At 36.6% G+C, this 26,789-nt stretch overlaps 1 protein-coding gene and 1 non-coding gene across 11 annotated transcripts in view; one reads left to right on the forward strand and one right to left on the reverse strand.

Annotated features, from left to right (window-relative positions):
- HACE1 (HECT domain and ankyrin repeat containing E3 ubiquitin protein ligase 1) overlaps positions 1-26,789 on the reverse strand; it is a 132,653-nt gene that overhangs the window by 29,347 nt on the left and 76,517 nt on the right. For all 10 annotated transcript variants that reach the window (XR_004672101.2, XM_034962610.3, XM_034962609.3 and 7 more), the window contains 7 exons: positions 26,659-26,727; positions 26,328-26,415; positions 19,452-19,563; positions 19,259-19,356; positions 18,987-19,074; positions 14,463-14,612; positions 13,732-13,928 (listed from right to left, as the gene is read on the reverse strand). Coding sequence is in view for 9 of the 10 variants with exons in the window: in XM_034962610.3 (XP_034818501.1) it covers positions 13,732-13,928; positions 14,463-14,612; positions 18,987-19,074; positions 19,259-19,356; positions 19,452-19,563; positions 26,328-26,415; positions 26,659-26,727 (802 nt within the window). In the remaining variant the exon portion in view is untranslated. The remainder of the gene's footprint in view (positions 1-13,731; positions 13,929-14,462; positions 14,613-18,986; positions 19,075-19,258; positions 19,357-19,451; positions 19,564-26,327; positions 26,416-26,658; positions 26,728-26,789) is intronic.
- LOC112440226 (U6 spliceosomal RNA) lies at positions 9,364-9,472 on the forward strand. The gene has a single exon (XR_003028402.1). It is a non-coding gene; the product is annotated as a U6 spliceosomal RNA (small nuclear RNA).

Consider the following 26,789-nt stretch of genomic DNA (forward strand, 5'->3'; position numbering starts at 1 on the left):
CCTGTTTGTTAGAAGGAAAACTAACACACAGAAAGGAAGAGCATCAACATCAACAAAAAGGACATCCACACCAAAACCCCATCCACAGGTCACCAACATCAAAGCCAAAGGTAGATAAAACCACAAAGATGGGGAGAAACCAGAGCAGAAAGGCTGAAAATACCAAAAACCAGAACACCTCTTCACCTCCAAAGGAACACAACTCCTAGCCAGCAACGGAACAAAACTGGATGGAGAATGAGTTTGATGAACTGACAGAAGTAGGCTTCAGAAAGTTGGTAATAACAAACTTCTCCAAATTAAAGGAGCATGTTCTAACCCATCACCAGGAAGCTAAAAACCTTGAAAAAAGGTTAAGCGAATGGCTAACTAGAATAACCAGTGTAGAGAAGAGCTTAAATGACCTGATGGAGCTGAAAACCACAGTATGAAAACTTCATGAAGCATACATAAGCTTCAATAGCCGATTCGATCAAGTGGAAGAAAGGATGTCAATGATTGAAGATCAAATCAATGAAATAAAGTGAAAAGATTAGAGAAAAAAAGAATGAAAAGAAACTAACAAAGCCTCCAAGACATATGGGACTATGTGAAAAGACCAAATATACATTTGATTGGTGTGCCTGAGAGTGACGGGGAGAATGGAACCAAGTTAGAAAACACTCTTCAGGATATTATCCAGGAGAACTTCCCCAACCTAGCAAGGGAGGCCAACATTCAAATTCAGGAAATACAGAGAACACCACAAAGATACTCCTCGAGAAGAGCAACCCCAAGACATATAAAATGTCAGATTCACCAAGGTTGAAATGAAGGAAAAAATGTTAAGGGCAGCCAGAGAGAAAGGTCGGGTTACCCACAAAGGGAAGCCCATCAGACTATCAGCAGATCTCTCTGCAGAAACCCTACAAACCAGAAGAGAATGGGGGCCAATATTCAGTATTCTTAAAGAAAAGAATTTTCAACCCAGAATTTCATATCCAGCCAAACTAAGCTTCATAAGTGAAAGAGAAATAAAATCCTTTCCAGACAAGCAAATGCTGAGAGACTTTGTCACCACCAGGCCTGACTTGCAAGAGCTCCTGAAGGAAGCACTAAACATGGAAAGTAACAACCGGTACCAGACACTGCAAAAACAAGCCAAACTGTAAAGACCATCGACGCTATGAAGAAACTGCATCAATAAACGGGCAAAATAACCAGCTAGCATCATAATGACAGCATCAAATTCACACATAACAATACAAACCTTAAATGTAAATGGGCTAAATGCCCTAATTAAAAGACACAGACTGGCAAATTGGAGAGAGTCAAGACCCATCAGTGTGCTGTATTCAGGAGACCCATCTCACGTGCAAAGACACACATAGGCTCAAAATAAAGGGATAGAGGAAGATCTACCAAGCAAATGGAAAGCAAAAAAAAAAGGAGGGGTTGCAATCCTGGTCTCTGATAAAACAGACGTTAGACCAAAGAAGATCAAAACAGACCAGGAAGGACATTACATAATGGTAAAAGGATCAATGCAACAAGAAGAGCTAAATGACCTAAATATATATGCACCCAATACAGGAGAACCCAGAATCATAAAGCAAGTCCTTAGAGATCTACAAAGAGACTTAGACTCCCACACAATAATAATGGGAGACTTTAACACCTAACTGTCAATATTAGACAGATCAGTGAAACAGAAGGTTAACAAGGTTATCCAGGACTTGAACTCAGCTCTGGACAAAGCAGACCTAATAGACATCTACAGAACTCTCCACCCCAAATCAACAGAATATAGATTCTTCTCAGCACCACATCGCACTTATTCTAAAACTGACCATATAATTGGAAGTAAAACACTCCTCAGGAAATGTAAAAGAAAAGAAATCACAACAAACTGTCTCTCAGAGCACAGTGCAATCAAATTAGAACTCAGGATTAAGAAACTCACTCAAAACTGCTCAACTAAATGGAAACTGAACAACGTGCTCCTGAATGACTACAGGGTAAATAACGAAAGTAAGTCAGAAATAAAAATGTCATTTGAAACCAATGAGAACAAAGACACAACGTACCAGAATCTCTGGGACACATTTAAAGCAATGTGTAGAAGGAAATTTTTAGCACTAAACGCCCACAAGAGAAAGCAGGAGAGATCTAAAATCAACACCCTAACATTACAATTAAAAGAACTAGAGAAGCAAGAGCAAACAAATTCAAAAGCTAGCAGAATACAAGAAATAACTAAGATCAGAGCAGAATTGAAGGAGACAGGAACACGAAAAACCCTTCAAACAAATCAATAAATCCAGGAGCTAGTTTTTTGAAAAGATCGACAAAATAGATACACGGCTAGCAAGACTAATAAAGATGAAAAGAGAGAAGAATAAAATACATGCAATAAAATTATTAAGGGGATATCACCACTAATCCTAGAGAAATACAAACTACCATCAGAGAATACTATAAACACCTCTATGCAAATAAACTAGAAAATCCAGAAGAAATGGATAAATTCCTAGACACATACACCATCCCAAGACTAAACCAGGAAGCAGTTGAATCTCTGAATATATCAATAAGAGGTTCTGAAATTGAGGCAATAATTAATAGCCTACCAACTAAAAAAAGTCCAGGACAAGTGGATTCACAGCCAAATTCTACCAGAGGTACAAAGAGGAGCTGGTACCATTCCTTCTGAAACTATTCCAATCAATAGAAAAAGAGGGAATCCTCTCTAACTTATTTTACGAGGCCAACATCATCCTGATACCAAAGCCTGGCAGAGACACAACAAAAAAAGAGAATTTTAGACCAATATCCCTGATGAAAATCAATGCAAAAATTCTCAATAAAATACCGGCAAACCAAATCCAGTGGCACATAAAAAGCTTATCCACCACGATCAAGTCGGCTTCATCCCTGGGATGCAAGGCTGGTTCAACATACACAATCAATAAATGTAATCCATCAAATAAACAGAACCAACAGCAAAAACCATGATTATCTCAATAGATGCAAAAAAGGCCTTCGAGAAAATTCAACAGCCTTTCATGCTAAAAACTCTCAGTAAACTAGGAATTGATGGAATGCATCTCAAAGTAATAAGAGTTATTTATGACAAACCCACAGCCAATATCATACTGAATAGGGAAAAAAACGGGAAGCATTCTCTTTGAAAACTGGCACAAGATAAGGATGTCCTCTCTCACCACTCCTATTCAACATAGTATTGGAAATTCTGGCCAGGGCAATCAGGCAAGAGAAAGCAATAAAGTGTATTCAAATAGGAAGAGAGGAAGTCAAATTGTCTCTGTTTGCAGATGACATGATTGTGTATTTAGAAAACCCCATTGTCTCAGCGCAAAATTTCCTTAAGCTGATAAGCAACTTCAGCAAAGTCTCAGGATACAAAATCAATGTGCAAAAATCACAAGCATTCCTATACACCAATAAGAGACAAACAGAGAGACAAATCATGAGTGAATTTCCATTCACAATTGCTATTAAGAGAATAAAATACCTAGAAATACAACTTACAAGGGATGTGAAGAACCCCTTCAAGGAGAACTACAAACCGCTGCTTTAAGGAAATAAGACAGGACACAAACAAATGGAAAAACATTCCATGCTTATGGATAGGAAGAAGCAATATCATAAAAATGGCCTTACTGCCCAAAGTCATTTATAGATTCAATGCTATCTCCATCAAGCTACCATTCACTTTCTTCACAGAAATGGAAAAAACTAATTTAAACTTCATATGGAACCAAAAAAGAGCCCGCATAGCCATGACAATCCTGGGCAAGAAGAACAAAGCTGGAGGCATCATGCTACCAGACTTCAAACTATACTACAAGGCTACAGTAACCAAAACAGAATGGTACTGGTACCAAAATGATATATAGACCAATGGAAAAGAACAGAGCCCTCAGAAGTAACACCACACATCTACCACCATCTGATCTTTGACAAATCTGACACACATAAGCAATGGGGAAAAGATTCCTTTTTAAATAAATGGTTTTGGGAAAACTGGCTAGCCATATGCAGAAAACTGAAACTGGACCCCTTCCTTATACTTTATACAAAAATCAACTCAAGACGGATGAAAGACTTAAACGTAAGACCTAGGACCATAAAAATCCTGCAAGAAAACCTGGGCAATACCATTCAGGACATAGGCATGGGCAAGGACTTCATGTCTAAAACACCAAAAGCAATGGCAACAAAAGACAAAATTGACAAATGGGATCTAATTAAACTAAAGAGCTTCTGTACAGCAAAAGAAACTATCATCAGAGTGAACAGGCAACCTACAGAATGGGAGAAAATTTCTGCAATCTATCCATCTGACAAAGGGTTAATATCCAGAATCTACAAAGAACTTAAACAAATTTACAAGAAAAAAACAAACAACCCCATCAAAAAATGGGCAAAGGATATGAACAGACACTTCTCAAAAGAAGATAATTATGCACCCAACAGTCACATGAAAAAATGCTCATCATCACTGGTCATTAGAGAAACGCAAATCAAAACCACAATGAGATACCATCTCACACCATTTAGAATGGCGATCATTAAAAAGTCAGGAAACAACAGATGCTGGAGAGGTTGTGGAGAAAGAGGAACACTTTTACACTGTTGGTGGGAGTGTAAATTAGTTCAACCATTGTGGAAGACAATGTGGCGATTCCTCAAGGATCTAGAACTAGAAATACCATTTGACCCAGTGATCCCATTACTGGGTATATACCCAAAGGATTATAAATCACGCTACTATAAAGACACATGCACACATGTTTACTGCGTCACTGTTCACAATAGCAAAGACTTGGAACCAACCCAAATGTCCATCAATGATAGACTGGATTAAGGAAATGTGGCACATATACACCATGAAATACTATGCAGCCATAAAAAATGGTGAGTTCATGTCCTTTGCAGGGACATGGATGAAGTGGGAAACCATCATTCTCAGCAAACTATCACAAGGACAGAAAACCAAACACTGCATGTTCTCACTCACAAGTGAGAGTTGAACAATGAGAAACACATGGACACAAGGAGGGGAACATCACGCACCAGGGCCTGCTGAGGGTGGGGGGCTAGAGGAGGGATAACATTAGGAGAAATACCTAATGTAGCTGACGGTTTCATGGGTGCCGCAAACCACCATGGCACGTGTATACCTATGTAACAAACCCACACATTCTGCACATGTAACCCAGAACTTAAAAGTATAATTAAAAAAAAAGGCCGGGCGCGGTAGCTCACGCCTGTAATCCTAGCACTTTGGGAGGCCGAGGCAGGCAGATCACAAGGTCAGGAGATCGAGACCATCCTGGCTAACACAGTGAAACCCCGTCTGTACTAAAAGTACAAAAAATTAGGCTGGCATGATGGTGGACACCTGTAGTCCCAGCTACTCGGGAGGCTGAGGCAGGAAAATGGCATGAACCTGCGAGGTGGAGCTTGCAGTGAGCTGAGATCGCGCCACTGAACTCCAGCCTGGGCAACAGAGTAAGACTCCATCTCAAAAAAAAAAAAAAAAAGAATCAGTCAAATAAAAAATAAACAAATTTCCCAGCAAATAAAAAGAAAATACTGATCATTCAGGTTACCATTTTATAGGTTTGGTAATTTTTAAAGTTAATTTCTAGAATATACTATCTAAAATGCAAGGAGAAGTGTGTTTTCATGTTTTCATTGTTGACAGGAAGATACCAAAAAGATCATTCAAACCCACCTAATAACACACATGTATACTCAACATGAAAAAACTGTAGACTTACACTACCTGTTTTAAAAGTTTTCAGAGTAGTAAAAAAACAAATCTCATAGTACAGATTGAGTATCCCTTATCCAAAATGCTTGGGACCAGAAGCGTTTCAAATTTCAAAGTGTTTTAGATTTTGGAATATCTGTACATACAAAATGAGTTATCTTGGGAATGACACCCAAGTCTAAACATGAATTTGTTTCATTGAACCATCAGAAAGTAAAGGGATCACTATCTCAGCCACCCATGTAGACACAATCTGTGGTTGTTTGACATCACCATTATTCCTGACCAAATTTACATGTTACCAATAAGCAACCATTTTCTTACACTTACACCTAACTACTTAATGGTTAAAAAAAAAAAAAAGGAGGCATACCATTAATACAGTGAAAAAAATCGCATGTTCAGGGTAGCTACAGCAGCACAGAGGCATCACCAGAATATCTGTGCCAGCTGTTAAACAGAAGCAACAAACAGCAGGCTTTCCGTTTCCACCTGGAATGCTTTGTTTTGATTAAAAGGTACTGTAGGCCAGGCTCAGTGGCTCACGCCTATAATCCCAGCACTTTGGGAGGCCGAGGTGGGCAGATCACTTGGGGTCAGGATATCGAGACCAGCCTGGCCAACATGGTGAAACCTCATTCCTACTAAAAATACAAAAATTAGCCAGGTGTGGTGGTGGGCGCCTGTAATCCTAACTACTTGAGAGGCTAAGGCAGAGCTGCTTGAACCTGAGAGGCAAAGGTTGTAGTGGGCCGAGATCCCACCACTGCACTCCAGCCTGGGTGACAGAGCAAGACTTTATCTCAAAAAAAAAAAAAAAAAAAAAGTACTGCACACTTTTTAATTTTTGTGAGACAGAGTCTCACTCTGTTGCTCAGGCTGGAGTGCAGTGGCACTGTGATCTTGGTTCACTGCAACCTCCACTTCCCAGGTTCAAGCAATTCTCCTGCCTCAGCCTCCCAAGTAGCTGGGATTACAGGCACGCACTACCATGCCCAGCTAATTTTTGTATTTTTAGTAGAGACGGGGTTTCACCATATTGGCCAGACTGGTCTGAAACTCCTGACCTCAGGTGATCCACTCACCTCGGCCTCCCAAAGTGCTGGGATTACAGGTGTGAGCCACTATGCCCGGCCTGTACATTATTTTATGTTTTAAGGTGAGAAGAAGCAGTTGAGAGGACAGCAAGTGGGTCTTCTAGGAATGAAGAGTCATTCTGCTGGATGGATTTTTAAATGTTTCCTCCAGGGTTATCTGCCTCATTAACAATGGTGTTTGCCTTAGAAATCTCTCTTTGATTTTATAAACTAACATGATTTCTTGTTCTGTTGTGAATGCCATATTTTCACCATGTCATCTATAGGCACTTCTTCTTCAGTTTTAATGTTATCTTCATCATCACTATTATCACCATCACCTTCATTCAGAACCATTTTGGCTACTTCATCATCAGTGAATGAGCAATTGGAGCCTTATAACCAGTGTTGCAGACTTTTTCAATATCCACTTCTTTCAGTTCACTAACAAACTCTGAAGGTATATTTTTTTGCATATGTAAGGCAGTCAAACATCATTTCTTTCACTTGACATACAGAATCCTTCAAAGTCACACCTTTGCTCGTCACCATCACTGAACATAGTTGCAGGCCAGAGGTTGTGCCAGGCATGCACAATTGTGTCTTTACTCACTGTGTTCCAAGCACTGGCAACAGCATACACAACATCCTTCATATTAAACTCCCTTTGATAACCTTCCACAATTACAATTCTGTTCACTGATGCTAGCAGTCTATGCAACGAAGTGTTATATTTATTCTTCATTGATCTAATGTGACTGATTAATTCAGTCACATGGCTGAATTAATGAAGTCACGTTTGAGGGAAAATACATGGCAAACACATTATTTTTGATGAGAATTTCAGCTGGATGATGAGCAGAGCAGTTGTTAGGGAATAACAAAGTCTTGCAGTCACCATGCAGTAAACACAAGCCACTGGTATAAAATATTTTCCCTGGTGATCCATGCCTTTTTGCTAGCATAATAATGGACTGGTAAGAAATTCACTCCTTGAAGAGATTGAGAACACAGGCTTTTGCCTATCATGGCAAATTTACATTTACACTTGCCTGTTGCACTAGGACATCCCTGCACATTTATTCTGTCCTTGGTAGCCTACCATAGGGGCTGTCTCATCAGCTGTAGTCAGTGTCTTTCTGAGGCAACGACAACAAAATAGTGATATTTTAACAGCAATATAGACTTGTTCTAGCATCAGATTTTCATCAGCAATGACCTTGGCAAATTCCTCACTGAATTTCACCACTGTTTTGTGATCAGCAGATGCTCTATTGCCATAAATCTTTAAAAAATGAATATCATGTCTCTTCTTAAATTTCTGCAACCAGCCTGTTGAAAAGTCAGAGTTCCCTTCAATTTTCACTTCATTATGATAGATCTTTGCTTGTTTATGATCGGCATACCATTAAGTGGCACGTGTTCACTGTTAGGCTGACAAATCCACTCTTTAAATACACAATTGAGATCTTCAGTTTTAGCTTTATGCAGTGTTATTCTATTTTTCATTAACTTCTTTTCATCAGTTTTGGCACAGAACGTCAACAGTTTATTCTTTTGTTTCTTCAAGTTATATAGTGTGGTCATTCCAACACCATACTCTTCTGTAGGACATTTCACATTTATATTGCTGTCCAGTTTCTCCAACAGCTTGACTTTCTGTGCTACGGATAAAGACAAATGCTCCCTCTTTTCCCTGTCACTGTTACCCACAGGGGTATCTGCAGGCCTTTTTGACATTCCCAACAATACCTCTGCACCACAGAGCAGAAAATAAGCAAAAGAAAAGAAAAGACATGAGTAATGCACAAATGCACATAGGCCTTGGCCCCACGTGGGGCACAGTGGGGAACCTGCTCTTGGCATATGCGTCCTGCACATGTCATTTTATTACCCTTGTGGGCATGCTTGCATGATGGAATCTTGGTGTGTTGAAGAAAAAATATATATGCAGCAGAAGGGGGCTGGGAGGGTCTTTTTTCCTTTGGGGATGCTGAAACAACTGTATGTTTTATGCTTGTGTTCTGAGTGCCCCCTGGTCATATGAGATCAGGTATGGGATTTACCACTTATGGCTTCATGTCAGTACTCGAAAAGTTTCAGACTCTGGGGTACTCTGAATTATGGATGCTCAACCTGTATACTTTTCTAAAGATGCATATAAAGAATCCACTTTAAGTCAATAATCTATGGATAAAAGTCTGTATTTTGTGCTTGTATGTGCATTAAATGTGTATGTTAAATAAATCATGCAAAGCTAGCACTAAAAATTTAATCATATAAGACTAGCAATAAAACCATATTACAATGAAATCGTTAAAACATACTAAATTTGTATTTGCTACTTTGTTCACATTCACTGCCTTAGTAAATGAGAAGCCTAGCAGTTACACTGTCTTGTAGATATCCATTTAAAATAAGAAAACATCAGTTACAAGTTTTGTGCCCTCGGGCAGTTATTTAACGTCTAAAGAAATGCAGTGTTGTAGTTACAAGCAGGCTCAAGTGCTTGTCTCAGCAGCACGTATGCTAATATTGGAACCATACAGAGAAGACTGGATGGCCCCTGCACAAGCAGGCTTGAAATTTACAGACTGCATGGAGAAAGCTACTTAGCTCCTATATGCTTCTGTTTCCTCACCTGTAGAAAGGGGTATCTCCACCTCACAGAGTTAAGTATAATACCCATAAGGCACATCAAACAGTGCCTAGCACATCATAAAAACCTAATAAATGTCAAATGTTTTAATACTAAGGCTGTTTCCACACTAAATAAAGAGAAATAGCTATCTCAAGAGGCTGTTACAGGAAATGAGAAACATAAAGAACATGGTTCAGATACATGAAACACAAAGTACTCAATAAGTAGTAATTATTATCACTAAAAAACAGAATTAATGATAATGAGGTTGATGAAGAGTATGATGGCAACACTATCAGACATTAGGTGGCCCAATCCACAACAGTGGCAGTTATCCTTGAGTCCTTCCTCTTTCTCATCTTCCCAATTACCAAGTTCTATAAATTCTATTATCCTCAAAAGCTTAAAAGCTATCCCATTTTCTCCATCTTCACTGCCACTTGCCTTACATAATTCCTCATGCATGCTTCCCCAAACCAAAATGCCACAGCCTCCTCTCAGTTGTCCTGACTCTAGTACCGCCCCATTTCAACCCATTTTTCACACTCCAAGCTGAGTTTGGTTGCTTCTTTTTGTTTTCTTAACTGAAATTTGATCATGTCATTTCCCTCTTTAACATCTGCAATCATCTCCACAGACTTCAGAATAATTTTCAAAGTACTACTTATGGATGCAAAGTCTTTCAGAATTTGGCCACTTTCTCCCTTCCCCACATCATCTTTTTCTACTTGCTTACTTTTCCATCTAAGCTAAGCTCCACAACTCTGATCTACTTGTGGTTTCCCAAAGCATGCTCTGTCACCTCTGTGCCTTCCTGTAAACCCAGAACATTTCCTTCTTCCCATCCTTACTCCTACTTGACCACTTAATGCTTCACCTCTATAATTCAACTTCCATACCACTTCATCCATTCCCTGATACCTGCCCCATCTTACTCTTATCTTCTTTTTTTTCTCCGAGCCTGGATGAACTTTATGACTAATATTATAAAAGTGATGCAAACATTTAAACCCCTACAGCTTCAATTCTAAATGCTAGAACTGAAAATATGAGCAAAAGAGGCCATATCTAATTTAAGAGTATTATATTTCAAATGTGGAACTAATATATATACATCTGCCTATATTACTTGTATTTATTTAACATATTGCTTTTTAAATTAAAGGTATTTTCATCTATTTGGTTTCACTTTATAATCACCAAAGCCTTTTAATAAAACTTGGGAATAAGTGACTCCCCCATGTGGAGATCAGTTTACAAAGGCCCTCTAACAAGTTTAGCAAGTCATTTAAGTTTCAATAGTTCAAAATTATAAAGTCGAAATTTAAACATGACAAAAAAACTTTCTACCTATAAAGTAAAAAGCTGACTCTAAAGTAACAGAAAAGTTCATAACAGAATGTATAAGCAAAAAAAAAGAACAAACCAAAAATCAATAGTATTTCTAAGAAACAGGGTTTGAAAATTTTAAAGTAACATTTTGTAAACTGAATATCTTAACAATTTTAAGCAAGGTAAAATGTGATGTGTTTCTAAAGATTTTTAAGAGTTTTATATGAATCAGGTTACTTATTAAATAAGCATTATATGTTGAAACCTCAACAATTTGATACACAATTACTATACTGGTAACATTAGAAAAAAAAGGCTCAATTTATTGTGAGAAATGTTTATATAAAAAAAATGAAAGCTGAGAATGTATAACATTAATAATCAAGACCCTGCTATTAACACTCCTAATTACTTAAAAAAGTTAGCCTCTAATCAACCAAGCAATTAAACAAAATGTAAATATATAAAGTATTAAACTGAGAAACAAAAGTTTCAAGCTCTTTAATATTAAAATAGTATTCCCACCTCTGGTGAGATGCACAATGAAGGGTATATCCTCAATGTGAGCATATTCTTACTTATTCTTATTTATTCAATATTTTCCATCTTTCTAGATTTCATTAAAATACACAAACACAAAAAAATTAATAATATTTTAAAAATCTAAACAAAAATCATGTCATAGTAAGGGGGGGGTGCTGCTAGGAGATGCAAGCATAAATATAGATATACCTCATACACATTTTTTTTTTCTTTTTTAAGTGATAGGATCTTGCTCTGTCACTCAGGCTAGAGGGCAGTAGTGTCATCTCGGCTCACTGTAGCCTCGACCTCCAGAGCTCAAGTGATCCTCCCACCTCAGCCTCCAGAATAGCTAGGACTGTAGCCACACAAAACTAGGCCTGGCTAATTTTTTTATTTTTTATAGAGATGAGGTCTCACTATGTTGCCCAGGCTTGTCTCGAACTCCTGCCTCAAGCAATCCCCCTGCCTTAGTCTCCCAAAGCACTGGAATACAATTGTTACTGGATCTTTCCACTTTGTCATATATATCTGAAAGGAGTGACAAACCTCACCAGATATAGTATTCACAGATAAGAATCATGTTTATGGTTCTCTTATCAAAGGCAATCATTGCTTAATAAAGATTCTATGACTTCATTACCCTTAATTGAGGGTAGGTCTCCAGTGTAAAATAAAATAATAAACATGCTACAAGGTGAACAATCTAAAAAAAGATTCTAAAAATATTTTCACTCACTGGCAAATCATATAGGTTTAAAAATTAAGTGTTGTACTATTATAATCTTCTAGAGTTTAACATGACTTACATTAAAAATCAAGTAAGTTCTTCCTCGACACAATTAATTTTGCATATAGTATGAAGAACATTAGACTTGAAATTAGGAGGCTTGGGTTTTGGTCCCAGTTTTGCCATTAACTCTTTAGGATTAGTGTCATTTCATGTAAAATGAGAGGGTAGAATTTAAAATTTCTAAGTATGAATGTGTAAGAACTCAACTCCTGACTTTATTTCCAAGAATTCAATCTCTTTTTTTTGTACACTATAGTATCTTAAGTTTCAAAAGGTAAAATTATGTCGCTTGCTAATAAGTTTCCAATTCCCTTTATATATCTGAAACTAAGAACCTATTTTTATAGAAAACTACCCAATACAACTAACTTTTGTGCTGTGTTTTTCATTTTACAAAATGCTAATAACAATTCTGTATGGGAGGTATTATTATTCCAATTCTACAGAAAACTGAGTTCGAAGAATTGTTAAACATAACCCTTTTTAAAATAATCCACATTTTACTAAATCTATAGTTTAAAAAATGGCTCAGTGAACATTGTTTCTTATAGTTAAATTGATTCTGAAGATGTCTTGGAATTATAATTCAGCTAAACAAAAAGGGAGGGGGGCAGTTTAGTATTGTTCAACCAGAAGCTGCTACTTGTAAGCAACAGAACTAGAATTCATATGATATTTTCTAACTCCAAATACCTCATATAACATATTAAAACATCAAGCCATATTAAATCTTAAAGTCATATTATGACTTTGAACAGTGAAATTTAAAATATATGCAAAGATTTTTAAATAATACATATAGAGGAGAGGTAATAATAAATAAAAATAAGGCCGAGAGTGGTAGCTCATACCTGTAATCCCAGCACTTTGGGAGGCTGAGGCAGACAGATCACCTGAGGTCAGGAGTTTGAGACCAGCCTGGCCAACATGGTGAAACCCCGTCTCTACTAAAAATACAAAAATTATCTGGGCATGGTGGCGCACCCCTGTAATCCCAGCTACTGAGGAGGCCAAGGCAGGAGAATTGCTTGAACCCAGGAGGCAGAGGTTGCAGTGAGCCAAGATCATACCACTGCGCTCCAGCCTGGGTGACAGAGTGAGACTTCGTCTCAATAAATAAATAAATAAATAATCAAGTTATACAGTCAAAAAAATATCAAAAGGTCGAACAAACTTACTGGATCCCAAAAGTATGTGGAAAGCTTAAACACTGGCATTTCTTTTCTCTATTAGAATTCTTTAATATTACACTTTAAAAACATGAAAGAGCAATTTTTGCAAATATCTTCATTTAAGCTTATATTTCTAATCAAATTTCTCAAAATGCATATGCCCAATTTATACTATCAGCTGAAGTGCTCTAGATTTTTTAGGAACCACCTCAGCACAGCTAGCACAATTATCAAAATAATCCTTTCTAATTCAAAATTTAACATTTGATGGTTTTATTAACTTAAACGTTTTATCTGTTATGATACTGTAATAGTAAAAGTTTTTCTACAAGTGCCAGAAGAATTTAGAGTAACTAGCAAACTATCAGGGCCAAGTTACAAACAATGGTTAAGGTAAAAACTGAAATACTCACTTTATTATTTTGTGTCACAAGAATACTCCCACCCCCAGGTTTCAAAGGCACCTCTTCCATTGCTCCAAACACATCAGTCTCAACAGAAAAAGTTAGTTCTAGACCCAGATCACTTATATCATTATCTAAAATCCATTGCAAATTTTTCGCATATTCTGGATCAATGGATGCCACATCTTGGTAATTTACAGGAATACCTAAAAAATGCAAACATACAGCAGTTATAGTCTGGTTTTGCCTTCCCTTATCTATTTAATGGTAAAATACTGCCCTCTACAGATATTCTGAAAAACTGCAAAATATAATACAATCCTACTCACAGCATATTTTAAATGGATTCCTGAATTTGAAAGTCTGTTAAATTAATTCTGTGTTTCTTTCACATTGTTACAATGTAATCTTTCTTTGAAATAACTATTCAGGAAGTTATTATAAACTTCAAAAATGCCAATTATCTTAAGTATACTCATACTGAAATGTATTCTTAGCATAAAAATACACACACTAAAATTGAAAAAAAAAAAAAGGCTAACTTAACTAGAGGTGTTTGGGAAAAAAAAAAGGTAGGTCATTTTTTTCTCCTTCAAACCCCGAATGGCTTACATATACAGATGGGCTCCAATCAAAATAAAAATTATCTCATCCAAAATACTACTGCTTATCTAGTTTTCCTCAAACTGAAAGAAAAACAATATAAATAAATGTCTGCAGAAATAATAATAGAGCCATACCAAGAATGTGCTTGTAGAAGGATCGTGTGAAGTAAATATTGACCAGCTGCCTGTGGTTCAACGCTAATCCCAAGATCTGCCCAGCAAACCGAAAATAGTTCAAGTGATCAGGATTTACATAAGAGTTGCTATTAGGCTGAAAAGTTGTTCCTATTGAAATAAATACAAAATAATATATTATTAAGAATCTATATGCAGAAGAAAGATTACTTCGATGCAGATAAACTAATTCACATACAACTTCAGCAAAGCTAAGGTTACATTATGTATAAACTTCCAGAGAAATGTTCTTTGTGGAAAATATAACAAGTGGTAAGTAGAATTGGAAGTATAGATGATAATCATTTATTCATACATATTTGTCACAGTAATCTATGGCAGAGAGAAAATTTTAGAGTACTTTTGACAGAAATTAGTTGGAAGATCATCAGAGACACTCTGGAAATAATACAGCAGAGGATCATATACACATACACATACACACACACACACACACACACACACACACACACACACACACACGCACATATACACAGTTTCCTAGGCAGTATGGCAATAGGCTGTTCGCTAGGACAGACATTATCCCATTCATCTGTATGTGCCAGTGCAGTAAGTATTTGCTAGTTTTTGCTTCTTCAGGAGTAGAACACTATGAGAATAACTAAAAACTGTAAATGTACAACTGCTCTTAAGTGACAGGCCTAGTCAATGAACTTGATGCCTGTTAACAATGATTAGAAAATCACCTCAGTCCACAAAGTAACCAAGTCTTTCTAATGGCAAACAATTAAGTTTAAACAATTACCTCTGAGGTGAAAGTAAAAATGGCAAGGGCAATAAGTTACCAATTACTATGAAAATCCAGTGCAATGGAATATGAATCCACTTTTATAAAATATCTAGAATAGGCAAATTTATAGATAGGTAAAGTAGATTAGTAGTTACCTAAGGCTGAGGAAAGGGGATATGGGAGATATTGCTTAACAGGTACAGAATTTCTGCTTGGGGTGATGAAAAAGCTCTGAAAATAGATAGTGGCCGATGGTTGCACAACACTGTGAATGTACTTAAATGCCACTGAATTGTACACTTTCAATAACATAAATGGTAAATTTACATGTGTATTTCACCACCGTAAAAAAAAAGTCTCAAAAAAAAAAAAATACTACTAGTTAAAAGTTAAAACCTAATGCCAAAACCTCAACTTTAAATAACTTTCTTTTCCTATTTTTCTGTGATGGCCACTAATTCATATTACAAATTTACTCATCCATTCAACAAACACATAATGAGCTCATGCTATATACTACTATTGTAAATGCCTGGGCTAAAAGAAACAACGGATAAACCTAATGAAATAGCATCAAAGAAAAATAAAAGGTAAAAATGTATTGGAAAGTGAAATCTTTAGTCATTTTGACAATAATTCACTCTGTGTTTCACTGGTCTTTGATTTCTCGGTGCTGACACCAGGTTAACCTGCTGACTAGTTTATTTAGATATAAGGTATAAATTTGCAAGCCTATGGGAATAACCTAAATAAGTCATGTGAGTCTCATCATTCACTGTTAAGGACCTTTGGAGAATAATTCACTGTCATGAAGCAAGACCTGGTATTAAAAGCCAAAGCAAAGCTTTGTGAGATAAAGGCAGACTTCAAAGACAAATATAATCATAATCCCAAAAATATAATATTCTGAGAATAATCACAAATATTTTTTACCTGTTAAAATAATGAATGATTACGGCTATGGACCAACAAAGATTTCTGATGATTCTACTTTCCTCCCCTAGCTCTGTGTTTAATTCCTTCTCTAATTACTTTCTGAGAAATCTAGATGCTTAAAAAGAATAGATAAGGAGACTTTAAAAAAAAAAAAAAAGGAAACATATAGGGAGAAAATCTTCAGAAAAGGAGTAACAGTTTTTAACTTGAAAATTTTAAATAGAATTAAAAGTTTATGATAAATTTTAAGTTCAAAAAATATATATAGCTGTGACTCCCCCAACTATTTTCATGCTCTCAGAAAAATCCTAGTATACAATAATATCATTTTCATGTAATAATAATAGCATATAATATTTATACTTTCTATATGCCAGGCACCAACTAAGCATTTTCACATATCAGCTAACTGAGTTCTTACCACATTACAAAAAATAGGTTATCATCTTTTCTCTTTTTTTCTTGAGACGGAGTCTCGCCCTGTCACCAGGCTGGAGTGCAGTGGCGCAACCTCAGCTCACTACAACCTCCAGCTCCTGGGTTCAAGAGATTCTCCTGCCTCAGCCTACCAAGTAGCTGGGACTACAAGCACATGCCACCATGCCCAGTTAATTTTTGTATTTTTAGTTAGAGACGGGGTTTTACCATGTTGACCAGGATGGTCTTGATCTTTTGACCTCGTGATCTGCCCGCCTCGGCCTCCCAAAGTGCTGGGATTACAGGCATGAGCCACCGCGCCCGAGCAGGTATCACCATTTTTAAATGAGGACACAAAGGTGCAGAATAGTTAAGTTTACTGGCCCCAAGATTGTATCAAAAGAATAGCAGTCAAGATTCTCACCATGTATAAACCCAAAGGACAAATTCATAACAAATATACTATTTCACTACAGTAAGCATCTTAATTTCATTAGAAAACAAGTTCTTTAAAAAATTATTATAGATATCGGGTCTACCCAAACATTCCCCACATTTAGAAATTCTTGATTCCTATATGTAATTCTCTTTGTCAACTAAACCTGAGAACGTGAAAATATTTCAGCTTGATTTTAATTTATTAATACTATGACCCCAAAGAGGAGACTGATACGGCTTACAAAAAAGATAAATCAAAATATTTGGCCAGATGTAGTAGCTTACACCTGTAATCCCAGAACTTTGGGAGGCCGAGGCGGGTAGATAACCTGAGCTCAAGAGTTTGAGGCCAGCCTCGGCAGCATGGCGAAACCTCATCTCCACAAAAAGAATACAGAAATTACAAAATACAAAAACTAGCCAGGCGCCATGGCTCGTCTCCCAGCTCAAGTGATCCTCCCACCTCAGCCATACCAGCTACTCGGGAGGCTGAGGTGGAGGGTCCCTTGAGCCCGGGAGGTCAAGGCTGCAGTGACACAAGATTGCGCCACTGCCCTCCAGCCTGGGTGACAGAGCGAGACTCTGTCTCAAAGAAAAAAAAAAAAAACTTTATGGGTCTATGTACTTCAACATTTGCTCTGCTATAAATCTGTAACATTAAGGAAGTACCTCAACTAATGATTCCACACCAAATCTGTTTTTCAGATATTAAGCTAAGTAGACTTAGAATAAAGGATATAAAGAGAAGAAATAAGTCTAAAATACAATGCTAGATCTAGCTTCAAAGATTAGGCCTAAATAATTAAACTCATGACTTCACTGAACTCGTCATTCACAAAGACACCAAATTCACCTCAGAGCAAAGAATTAAAGGTTACAGAGTTAAAGCAGGCAGTTCCATGTTCCTACGTAATTTCAAATACTCAAAGTCTATCCACGAAGCCCATCACAGGGATGAATGCCTGCAGCTGCCTAGCTCTACTGCAGCCCACTCCCACTTGCCTCCCCTAAAATCATCCTTCTGATCAAATAGGGATTTGCTGCTAGTTTGGTTGGAAGCAATCAGAAGCTACAATTAATGAAGCATTCTCTCCTGATAAAAGAATGTAAACATTTGGGGAGAGAAAAGATTTTTAGGAAAAACAAGCGACTGTGCAAAGCATTTGAAAACTGAAATCCCACCTTCACTTGGAATATGTCTTTATTAAGTTAGAGAGCTCTCAAATATGCCTCACACAAATGAGGTGATAACTAATTCCATTTAGTCTACAACAGCAAATTACGACTCTATAGGGCACAAGCACCATTTCAACAAGGAGAGTTAATTATCTGTTTTACATGGTTAAATAAGAGCTTTATAGTAGCCAGGTCTTGATCTCTCAAAATGACTGAAAATAAAGTTAGTATACATAAATAGATTAAGAGTTGAAATTTTATATCATGATTTCTAGACTTGGGTTTTCCTAACCAATATATTTTAAAACTTGGAAACTCAAATAGAGTTAGCAAATTTTTATTTTTCCAAATAGAGACTTTTATTTGTTTAAGGCCATCTACAAGCACCATTAATTTATGAAATAAAACATTTAATTCAAAAAATGTAGACTCAAGGATAATCCTTAAATTGAACAAATTTAGTTTTATTTTACAAAGGACTGATAAGAAACCTCCTTTGGGCCAACACTAGTCCTTGAGACAAGCATTTGGGAACCAACTGTTTAGAGGAACAAATGTTAGACTGAGTCAGGTTCCACTTATGATTCTACTACTTATTAACTGTGTGAATGCAGATAAAAACTCTGAATTTCAGTTTTCTCATCTATAAAATAAGAATATCCCACCTAGCTCACAGGTCTGCTGTGGAAATCAAAAATAAAATGTACTGAAATAGTGTGAAAAATGTGACAAGTTGCAGAAAAAGTCATCTAGACTGTACAACTTACCATCAGCTGACTGGGTAAACAATGCATAATCAGGATTGACTATCTCATTGGACAGAATATCAAACCACTCACGCACAACACCTTGACCCTGAATTCAAGAAATAAAATTAAGCATCAACAGAAATATGTTATATTGGGAAATTTTTTTCTAAATAACAAAATTTAAACATAAAGTTTCTTCCTTTATCAACTAAATATTAAACTTTATTCAAAAGGCATTTCAATCTTTCTTTACATACAGTGATTTCTATATCATCTTCTTTTATACCCACCATGCCTTCTTCTCCATGGAACCGTACAGCAATCCCTTGCTTTAGCTTTGCACAATTTGCTTTTGACACAACTTCACAGCTACTCCTAAAAATAGAATCTAAATATGTAGCATTGGTTAATTTTACATATTAAAATTTACAATAAAAAGCACTTTGTGCTTCACACATATATCAGTTTCTTTGTTAAGCATACCTCTGTGAACCAGCAGGATATCATTTTCATTCACTGGCCTGTGCACCATGTCTGAATCTGGCTGTCCTGAATGCAAATGTTCATAGAACCATTCACAGCGATCTTTAAAAGGCTAGCTCAAAAAATAAGAGTAAAATATGTTAGCAGTGTATCAGTCATCTAATTATCAGATTTACTAGCTTGCTAAATGCCTTTTCTACAAATAATCATTCTTAGATCTTTATTTACAATAAGGAGTTAATGGGTAATGTTTGAACATTTCAATAACTATTTACAAAAAGACAGAACTTAGCTGAAATAGTTTGACTACCTAGAGAAATGTATTTTTTTTAATTCCTACATTTTCAACACAAAAGACTTGATAAATTTGGTTATGTCTCAGAACTTAATATCAGACATGTAATTGAATATATTTATTCTCAATTTCTTTTAAATCCAAGCCTTATTACAATGAATTTTCACACCCAGAAAAATTACGTTGCATGTTCCATTTAATTTTTCATGAAAATAATCTCTTACACCTAATCTTATTTATTTATTTTGGTTTATTGTTGTAGTTGTTGTTGTCATTTTGAGACAAAGTCTCACTCTGTTGCCCAGGCTGGAGTGCAGTGGCACGATCTCTGCTCACTGCAATCTCTGCCTCCTGAATTCAAGTGATTCTCCTGCCTCAGCCTCCCAAGTAGCTGGGATTGCAGGCACGCACCACCACGCCTGGCTAATTTTTGTATTTTTAGTAGAGAGAGGTTTCACCATGTTGGCCAGGCTGGTTTTGAACTCCTGACCTCAGGTGATCCACCCATCTCAGCCTCCCAAAGTGCTGGGATTACAGGCATGAGCCACTGCGCCCGGCCTCTTACTCCTAACTTTATTCTTACTTCTATCCTTTAGAATACATGCAGAAACTGGAATGTAATTTGTTATCCCTTCCCATTCTCCACCCTAAAAATTGAAGAATAAGATCTCTTGAATAGCAAAGAGAGTCTCTCCCTTTTGTTCATCTGCCAGGTAAGCAAACTGTGAGTTATCTACAATTTTTGATTAATCAGAAAGTATTGAGTACTTACTATGTACCAACACTGCATGTAACATAAGAGCAGTAAAAACTCCAAGAACTTGCTAAAAACTGTTTAATAGAGTTAAAGAGATGTGACTAACACAGAGTAACACAATATATATATATATAAAATATCAATTTCTCAACAATGAAGCATGAGCTATAGAAGTCCTGGTCGTGGTAGCAAAGAGGAACAATGAAGCCAATCCGAGAGATACTACTTCTTTGAATAAGCATTAAAAGTAAGAGAAGAGGCTGGGTATGGTGGCTTATGCCTGCAATCCCAGCACTTTGGGAGGCCAAGGCAGGAGGATCGCTTGAGCCCAGGAGTTTGAGACCAGCCTGGGCAACAGTGAGACCCTGTCTCTACCAAAAAAAAAGAAATGTTTTAATTAGCCAAGCGTAGTGGTATGTGCCTACAGTCCTGGCTGCTCAGAAGGCTGAGGTGGGAGAAACCTTGAACCCAGGAGTTCAAGGCTGCAATGAGCTATAATTGTAGTGTGCTCACTTTGTCACTCCAGCCTGAGTGACAAAGTGAGACCTTATCTCTACAAAAAAAAAAAAGTAAGGTAAGATCTCTGCAAGATAGAACTTATGAATAGAAATAACTTAAAGTGGAAAAGCCCTTTCCCCATAACCTACCCCCACACTCCTAGAAGGTACTGGTGGAAATATGAGTAAGATTTTATGTATCGTGAGTTTAAAGATATAGTGGGGTGTAACTATTAGGGATTTAGGAGGAGATACTGGACAGTGATGCAGCTGAGACACTGAAAATAAAGCCATGAACAAAGGTAAAGTTGGAGACAGGATAAGGTTCAAGAGATGAAAGATACAGAGAACAAATACCAAGAACAAAGAAGTTTATGATCACAAGTCATGACTGAGAATTTGCTTAGCAAATGATACAGACGGCAAGAAAAGTCAAAGGAGAAGCAAGGTGGTGCAATACCATCACAAAAGCTAAGAGTTTCAAGAGATAAATATGATAAATACCATCCAACACCACAAAAAGGTTATCTTCCGGGTGGCTTTTAGGACACCAATAAATTTCTTCATCTGAGCTAAATTAAATAGGTTTGTTTTAAAAGATTCAAATATCACTTGTTATTAATTCTTAATAAAAACAATACGATTGATGAGAGATGAACTTCTGCCTTTTAATATTTGCTTTCAGTAAGAAAAGAATAAATGCTACCTTTTTAAAGTTAAATGTGTAATTTTGTCCATACTTCTAACAGTCTTCCACATTTTTTATAAAGCACTGGTGTTATATGTTATATGCATTACTGTGCATATAAATTAAATATCTCATTTTCAGTTAACAAGCTGGAATATAAAGTACTTGAAATTCTAATGCTGACTATTTCTAAAAGTTTGGTTTAAGAGGAGAGAAAAAACATTACACAGAAGCAATTATTTAAGTATGGGCTTTGAAGTCAGATAAACATGGTTTGAAATCCTCACTCTGTGACTTACTAGACTTATCTTAAGGAAATTATTAATCCTCACAGAACTTTAGTTTTCTCATCTGTAAAACAGAGAAAAGAATATACCTACTTCAAGAGCTAACTGTTAGGATTAAATTAAATAATTCAAATAAAGAACATAATTATGATAATTATAATAATCATAATAATAAATTAGCAATCATTTATTAAGCACCTATAAGCCAGGTACTTTTCGAAGCACTTTACAATGCATTACCACATACAACCCTCACAACACTATGAGAAAAAGGAACTTTTGTCCCCATTTTACCAAAGAGAAAAATACATTAAAAGCATTTATACTAATGCTCTAATACTCAATACCTAGAATGCTCAATAAATATTGTTCTTATTGTCATTCACAGCAATGTTAAAATTATTGTCAATAACTATTTAAAAGAAAACTTACTGCCCATTATAAGATATTAAACTATATCATTTATCTATGAAATGTGAACCAAGAAATAAAAACAAATGGAACCTTTTCAAGTAATTCAAGTGGAACATTAAAAGGTACAAACTGCTACCTTCAAAAGCTAATACAATCAGATCAAACACACACACACACACACAAACACCTACACAGCCAAATGGTACATTTTTGTATGTAAACTTTCTAGAGTACCTGCATTTCCATAAATAATTCACAAAACAGGACTGATTATAGAGGCTCCTCTTAATAGCATTTGTACAGCAATACAAAATGTTTCTCCCTTTAACTACTGGCCACCTGAAAACCACCAACAGAAGAAGAAGTCAATCCCTTAGCAGAGGTAGTTGTTCTTTTTAACTTTCTAGAGGAGGACAAACTCCAAGTTACAGAAAACTTCTAAGTACAGTAGAGTACAAAGTATTTTTTTTTCCTCTGATGTGAGAGCAAGTTGCCAATATAATGTCCAGTCCCCTATAAACACTTAGGCATTTATTTCCTACAAACAAGGGAATTTTCCTCTATAACTAGATAACAACCATCAAAATCAGAAATTAACTCTGATAACACTACTACATCAGATCCCATTTCAAGTCTTGCCAATTTTCTAATAATGTCCTCTTATTGCAAAATGATTCATGAACTGCCTTTAATTGTCCTGTCCTGTCTCCTTCACTCTGGTACATTTCTTCAATGTTTTCTTAATTTTCATAACCTTGATAGTTTTAAAGACTGCAGGTCAGTTAATTTTGTAGAATGTCCCTCAACTGTATTTAGTCTGATGGTTCCTCCTGATTAGATTTAAGGTGTGTATCCTTGGCAAGAATACCACAGAAGTGATGCCATGTTGTCCTCAGAGCATCCTATCAGCTGGCACACTGCTATGTCTGCTTTGATCACTGCTAAGCTTCTCTACTGTAAGGCACCCTTTTTCTCTTTGCAATTATTCTGTTGGGAGATAATCTGAGACTGTGTAATCATCCTACCCTTCATCAGACTTTCCATTTATTCATTAACTTTTTTCAGCACAGACTCATAGATTCCTGTTTATGTTGCCATCATTATTTATTTTGATGCTCAAATTCTTCCAAATTTGGTAGTGGGAGTCCATTCAAGCTGTCTTCTGAGTCATGTTAACATAACCCCATCAGTCTTTGAACACTTCCTTACTTTCTTACACAATAAGATGTTGCAGGCTTATTTTATACTTTCCCTGATCTAGCCCTGGAATTAGCCATTTCTCCAAGGAGCCCTGGTTCATTGAGAATGGCACTGAGAGACCAAGAGCTAGGTGCCAGGTTTGCTACATGTATCTATGTAAATTTAAAACTAAATTCAAACTGGTAACTCCAATTCAACACAAGGTTCCTTCTAATTTCCTCCATTTTGTAACTCCTTTCTCCAACAACGAGAAGTTAGACTCTCATACTTGCTTATTTGATCAACCTGCAACCCCACTCCCTTGGTATGTAACCAATCTCCAATCACTGACATGGCCCCTGCACCCCACTGAGGCTCCATCAGACAGCACAGATCAGCTGCAACCACCGCCAACATGGACATCCTCCTTATGCCACTCTAACCCACATGACTCACACTGGGACCCTCTTCTACACAGACACACTTCTTAATCACATCCAAACTCCAAAACCCCACACTAGGCCACCACTACACATGTAGACACCCTCCTCACCCTAGTCAGGCAACAAACACCTCCCTCTCTGGGTCAAGAAAGTGGATACCTAATACAGATGCTTTTTGACTAAATTGTCCAGGAAGGGAAGAAGGAATAGAAAGTAAAAAGCAGAGACAGTATTAGGTTGGTGCAAAAGTAATTGCGGTTTTTGCTATTTTAATTTGACAATTTTAATTTGGCAATTAAAAGTAACTGCCAAAAACCGCAATTACTTTTGCACCAACCTATATTAAAAACAGCAGACTATCTCTCAAAAACTAAAATCTTCTTCCACCTATTATCTCATTTGCCCCAGAACAGTATCATATAGTGTAGGCTAAGAAATTGAACTTGGCCGGGTGTGGTGGCTCATGCCCATAATCCCAACACTTTGGGAGGCTAAGGCAGGTGGATCACTTGAGCTCAGGAGTTTAAGGCCAGTCTGCGCAGCATGGCAAAATCCCGTCTCTACAAAAAACACAAAAATTAGCCAGGTGTGGTGGTATGCACCTGTAGTCCCAGCTACTTGAAAGATTGAGCTGGGAGGATCGCTTCAGCCCAGGAGGCAGACGTTGCAGTGAGCTGAGATCAACTATACTCCAGCCTGAGTGACAGGTAAAACCCTGTGTCAAAAAAAAAAAAAGAAAGAAAGAAATTGAACTTGAGAACCAGACAGACTTTTAAATTCTGGTTCTCCCATTTAGTAGCAGAATGACTTAAACAAGTTACTTAACCACTTCAGCTTAGAAAAAAAAGAGTAGCCATCTTATACAATGGTTAAGAAAATAAAGTCATTCATAGAAGCAAATACATAGTACCTGACCTAAAATCAGTAAATGTAAGTCATTATTACTGCCTTCTCTTTCACATTATCATTATTAAACAGATGTCAAAAGATCCCTCTATATACTTATGTATAATTTTATAAAAATTAGTTCATAGCTTAACTTCTGAAAGGACAAGTGTCCCTAAAGACATTAAAAACCACTTATCATATTTATTATCTTACAACTACTAACCAAACCATTGCCTACAGTCTGTCCTACATATCTGGCAAATTATTTTCTAAAACTTTGCCAGAATTATGCCATTCTCCTAAAGCAAGGGTATCAGTGGCTCCTAAGAGCCTAGCAAACGAAGAAAATTCTTCAATCTGGAAATCAAGGCTCATCATTGGATGACCTCAATCTACCTTTCCAGAACTCTATCTTGCTCCTATCAACACAAAATTTCTGCTGCAATACTGCAGTTTTACATACTTTTCGGTCTACATGCTCCAGCCCACATGCTGGCTAGAAAGTTCTCCCTCTTTGTTTACTCCCATCAAAATGTTGCATAGTTTTTCAAGCTTTCTCAAGGTAACTTAAAATCTGCCTCCTCTGAAATGTCCCCTGACTACAGATGCCAGAGCCAGCTCTTCCTCCCTTAAACTCCTAAAGATCCAGGTTATGTTGTAGTTACTATTTTATACCTATGTTTATTATCTCCCCAGCCAGACTGAATTAGAATCCTCTTAGAGAAAGGAAGTAAGTTTTCTATCTCCAAAACAACTACCATTTATTGAGCATATATCACAGTCATTCTTGACAATTTATTCTGGACAATAGTTCTATGAGGCTGCTGTCGTTATCTCCATTTTGTAGATGAAGAAACCAAGGGCTCAAGGATATTAGGAAACGTGCCCAAAGTTCACATAGCTGGTAAGGAGCAAAACAAGCTTTCCTCCAGCTAGCTTCATGTAACATGAGATGTATGGAATGAACAGGTACACATCTGGTAGGGGAAAGGTGGTCAGGTCAAATAAGTTAGGAGGATTAACAAAGCTAAATCACTATTTTTACTAAAGGGCTTCTCAAAGCCTTTTAACATGTGCCAATGTGATTTATAAATTTCCAAAGGGCATATGTTATGTAATTTCCCAAATGTATTTGGGGGCTAAAATCCTTTTCAAAAGGACAATCAGCGTTATAGAACTAAAGAGTTTCATTAAGCTCCTTTCAGGCAATGTGGCAATGTGTTCTGTTGTTTTTGTACAGACCTCTGTACATAGTAGGCACTCAGTACATATTTCTTGAAGAAAACTTACTCCTCATATTAAAGTAACATGCAATCATTCCTCTTACAATAGAATGTCTGAAGTGTAATAATTATTCCACTAAACAATATTAGAATTTTAGAAATTAATTTCATTAGATAGACTAAAAAGATGAAGAAAAATTTCTACCTGTGCTTTTATGATATGCATGAATCTTGACATCAACTCAGGACATTCAAGGAGAAAGTGAAAGTGGTCAAATATAATTTTGGGATTTCTAAAAGAAAAATATTTTGTTTAAATGGACAGGAAGAATGAGTAGCATTAAGTGAAATGCAAATTCAGATACACTGACACTGAAACAGAAGAAAAACACATAATAATCCATATCTATTAAAGTTTCATTTGTTATTGAGCATATTTTGAATAGTATGAGAAATAGTATTTTTTCTGTTTAGATGAAACTGTAAGTAAAGAGAGGAAAGGCTAGCAGGGTACTCCACAAACCCAGAAAGCTTACCTATTAACAAAGCATTTTAAAACTTCATCATGTTTGCAGACAAATTCAATGAAACGAGGTGAAGTCATTCTGTGGGGGGTAAATATCAATCAGAATACACAGGCAAAAGTTTGTGATATAATATAGCAAAC

Source organism: Pan paniscus, chromosome 5, assembly GCF_029289425.2.
Source record: "Pan paniscus chromosome 5, NHGRI_mPanPan1-v2.0_pri, whole genome shotgun sequence".
Lineage (NCBI taxonomy): Eukaryota > Metazoa > Chordata > Mammalia > Primates > Hominidae > Pan > Pan paniscus.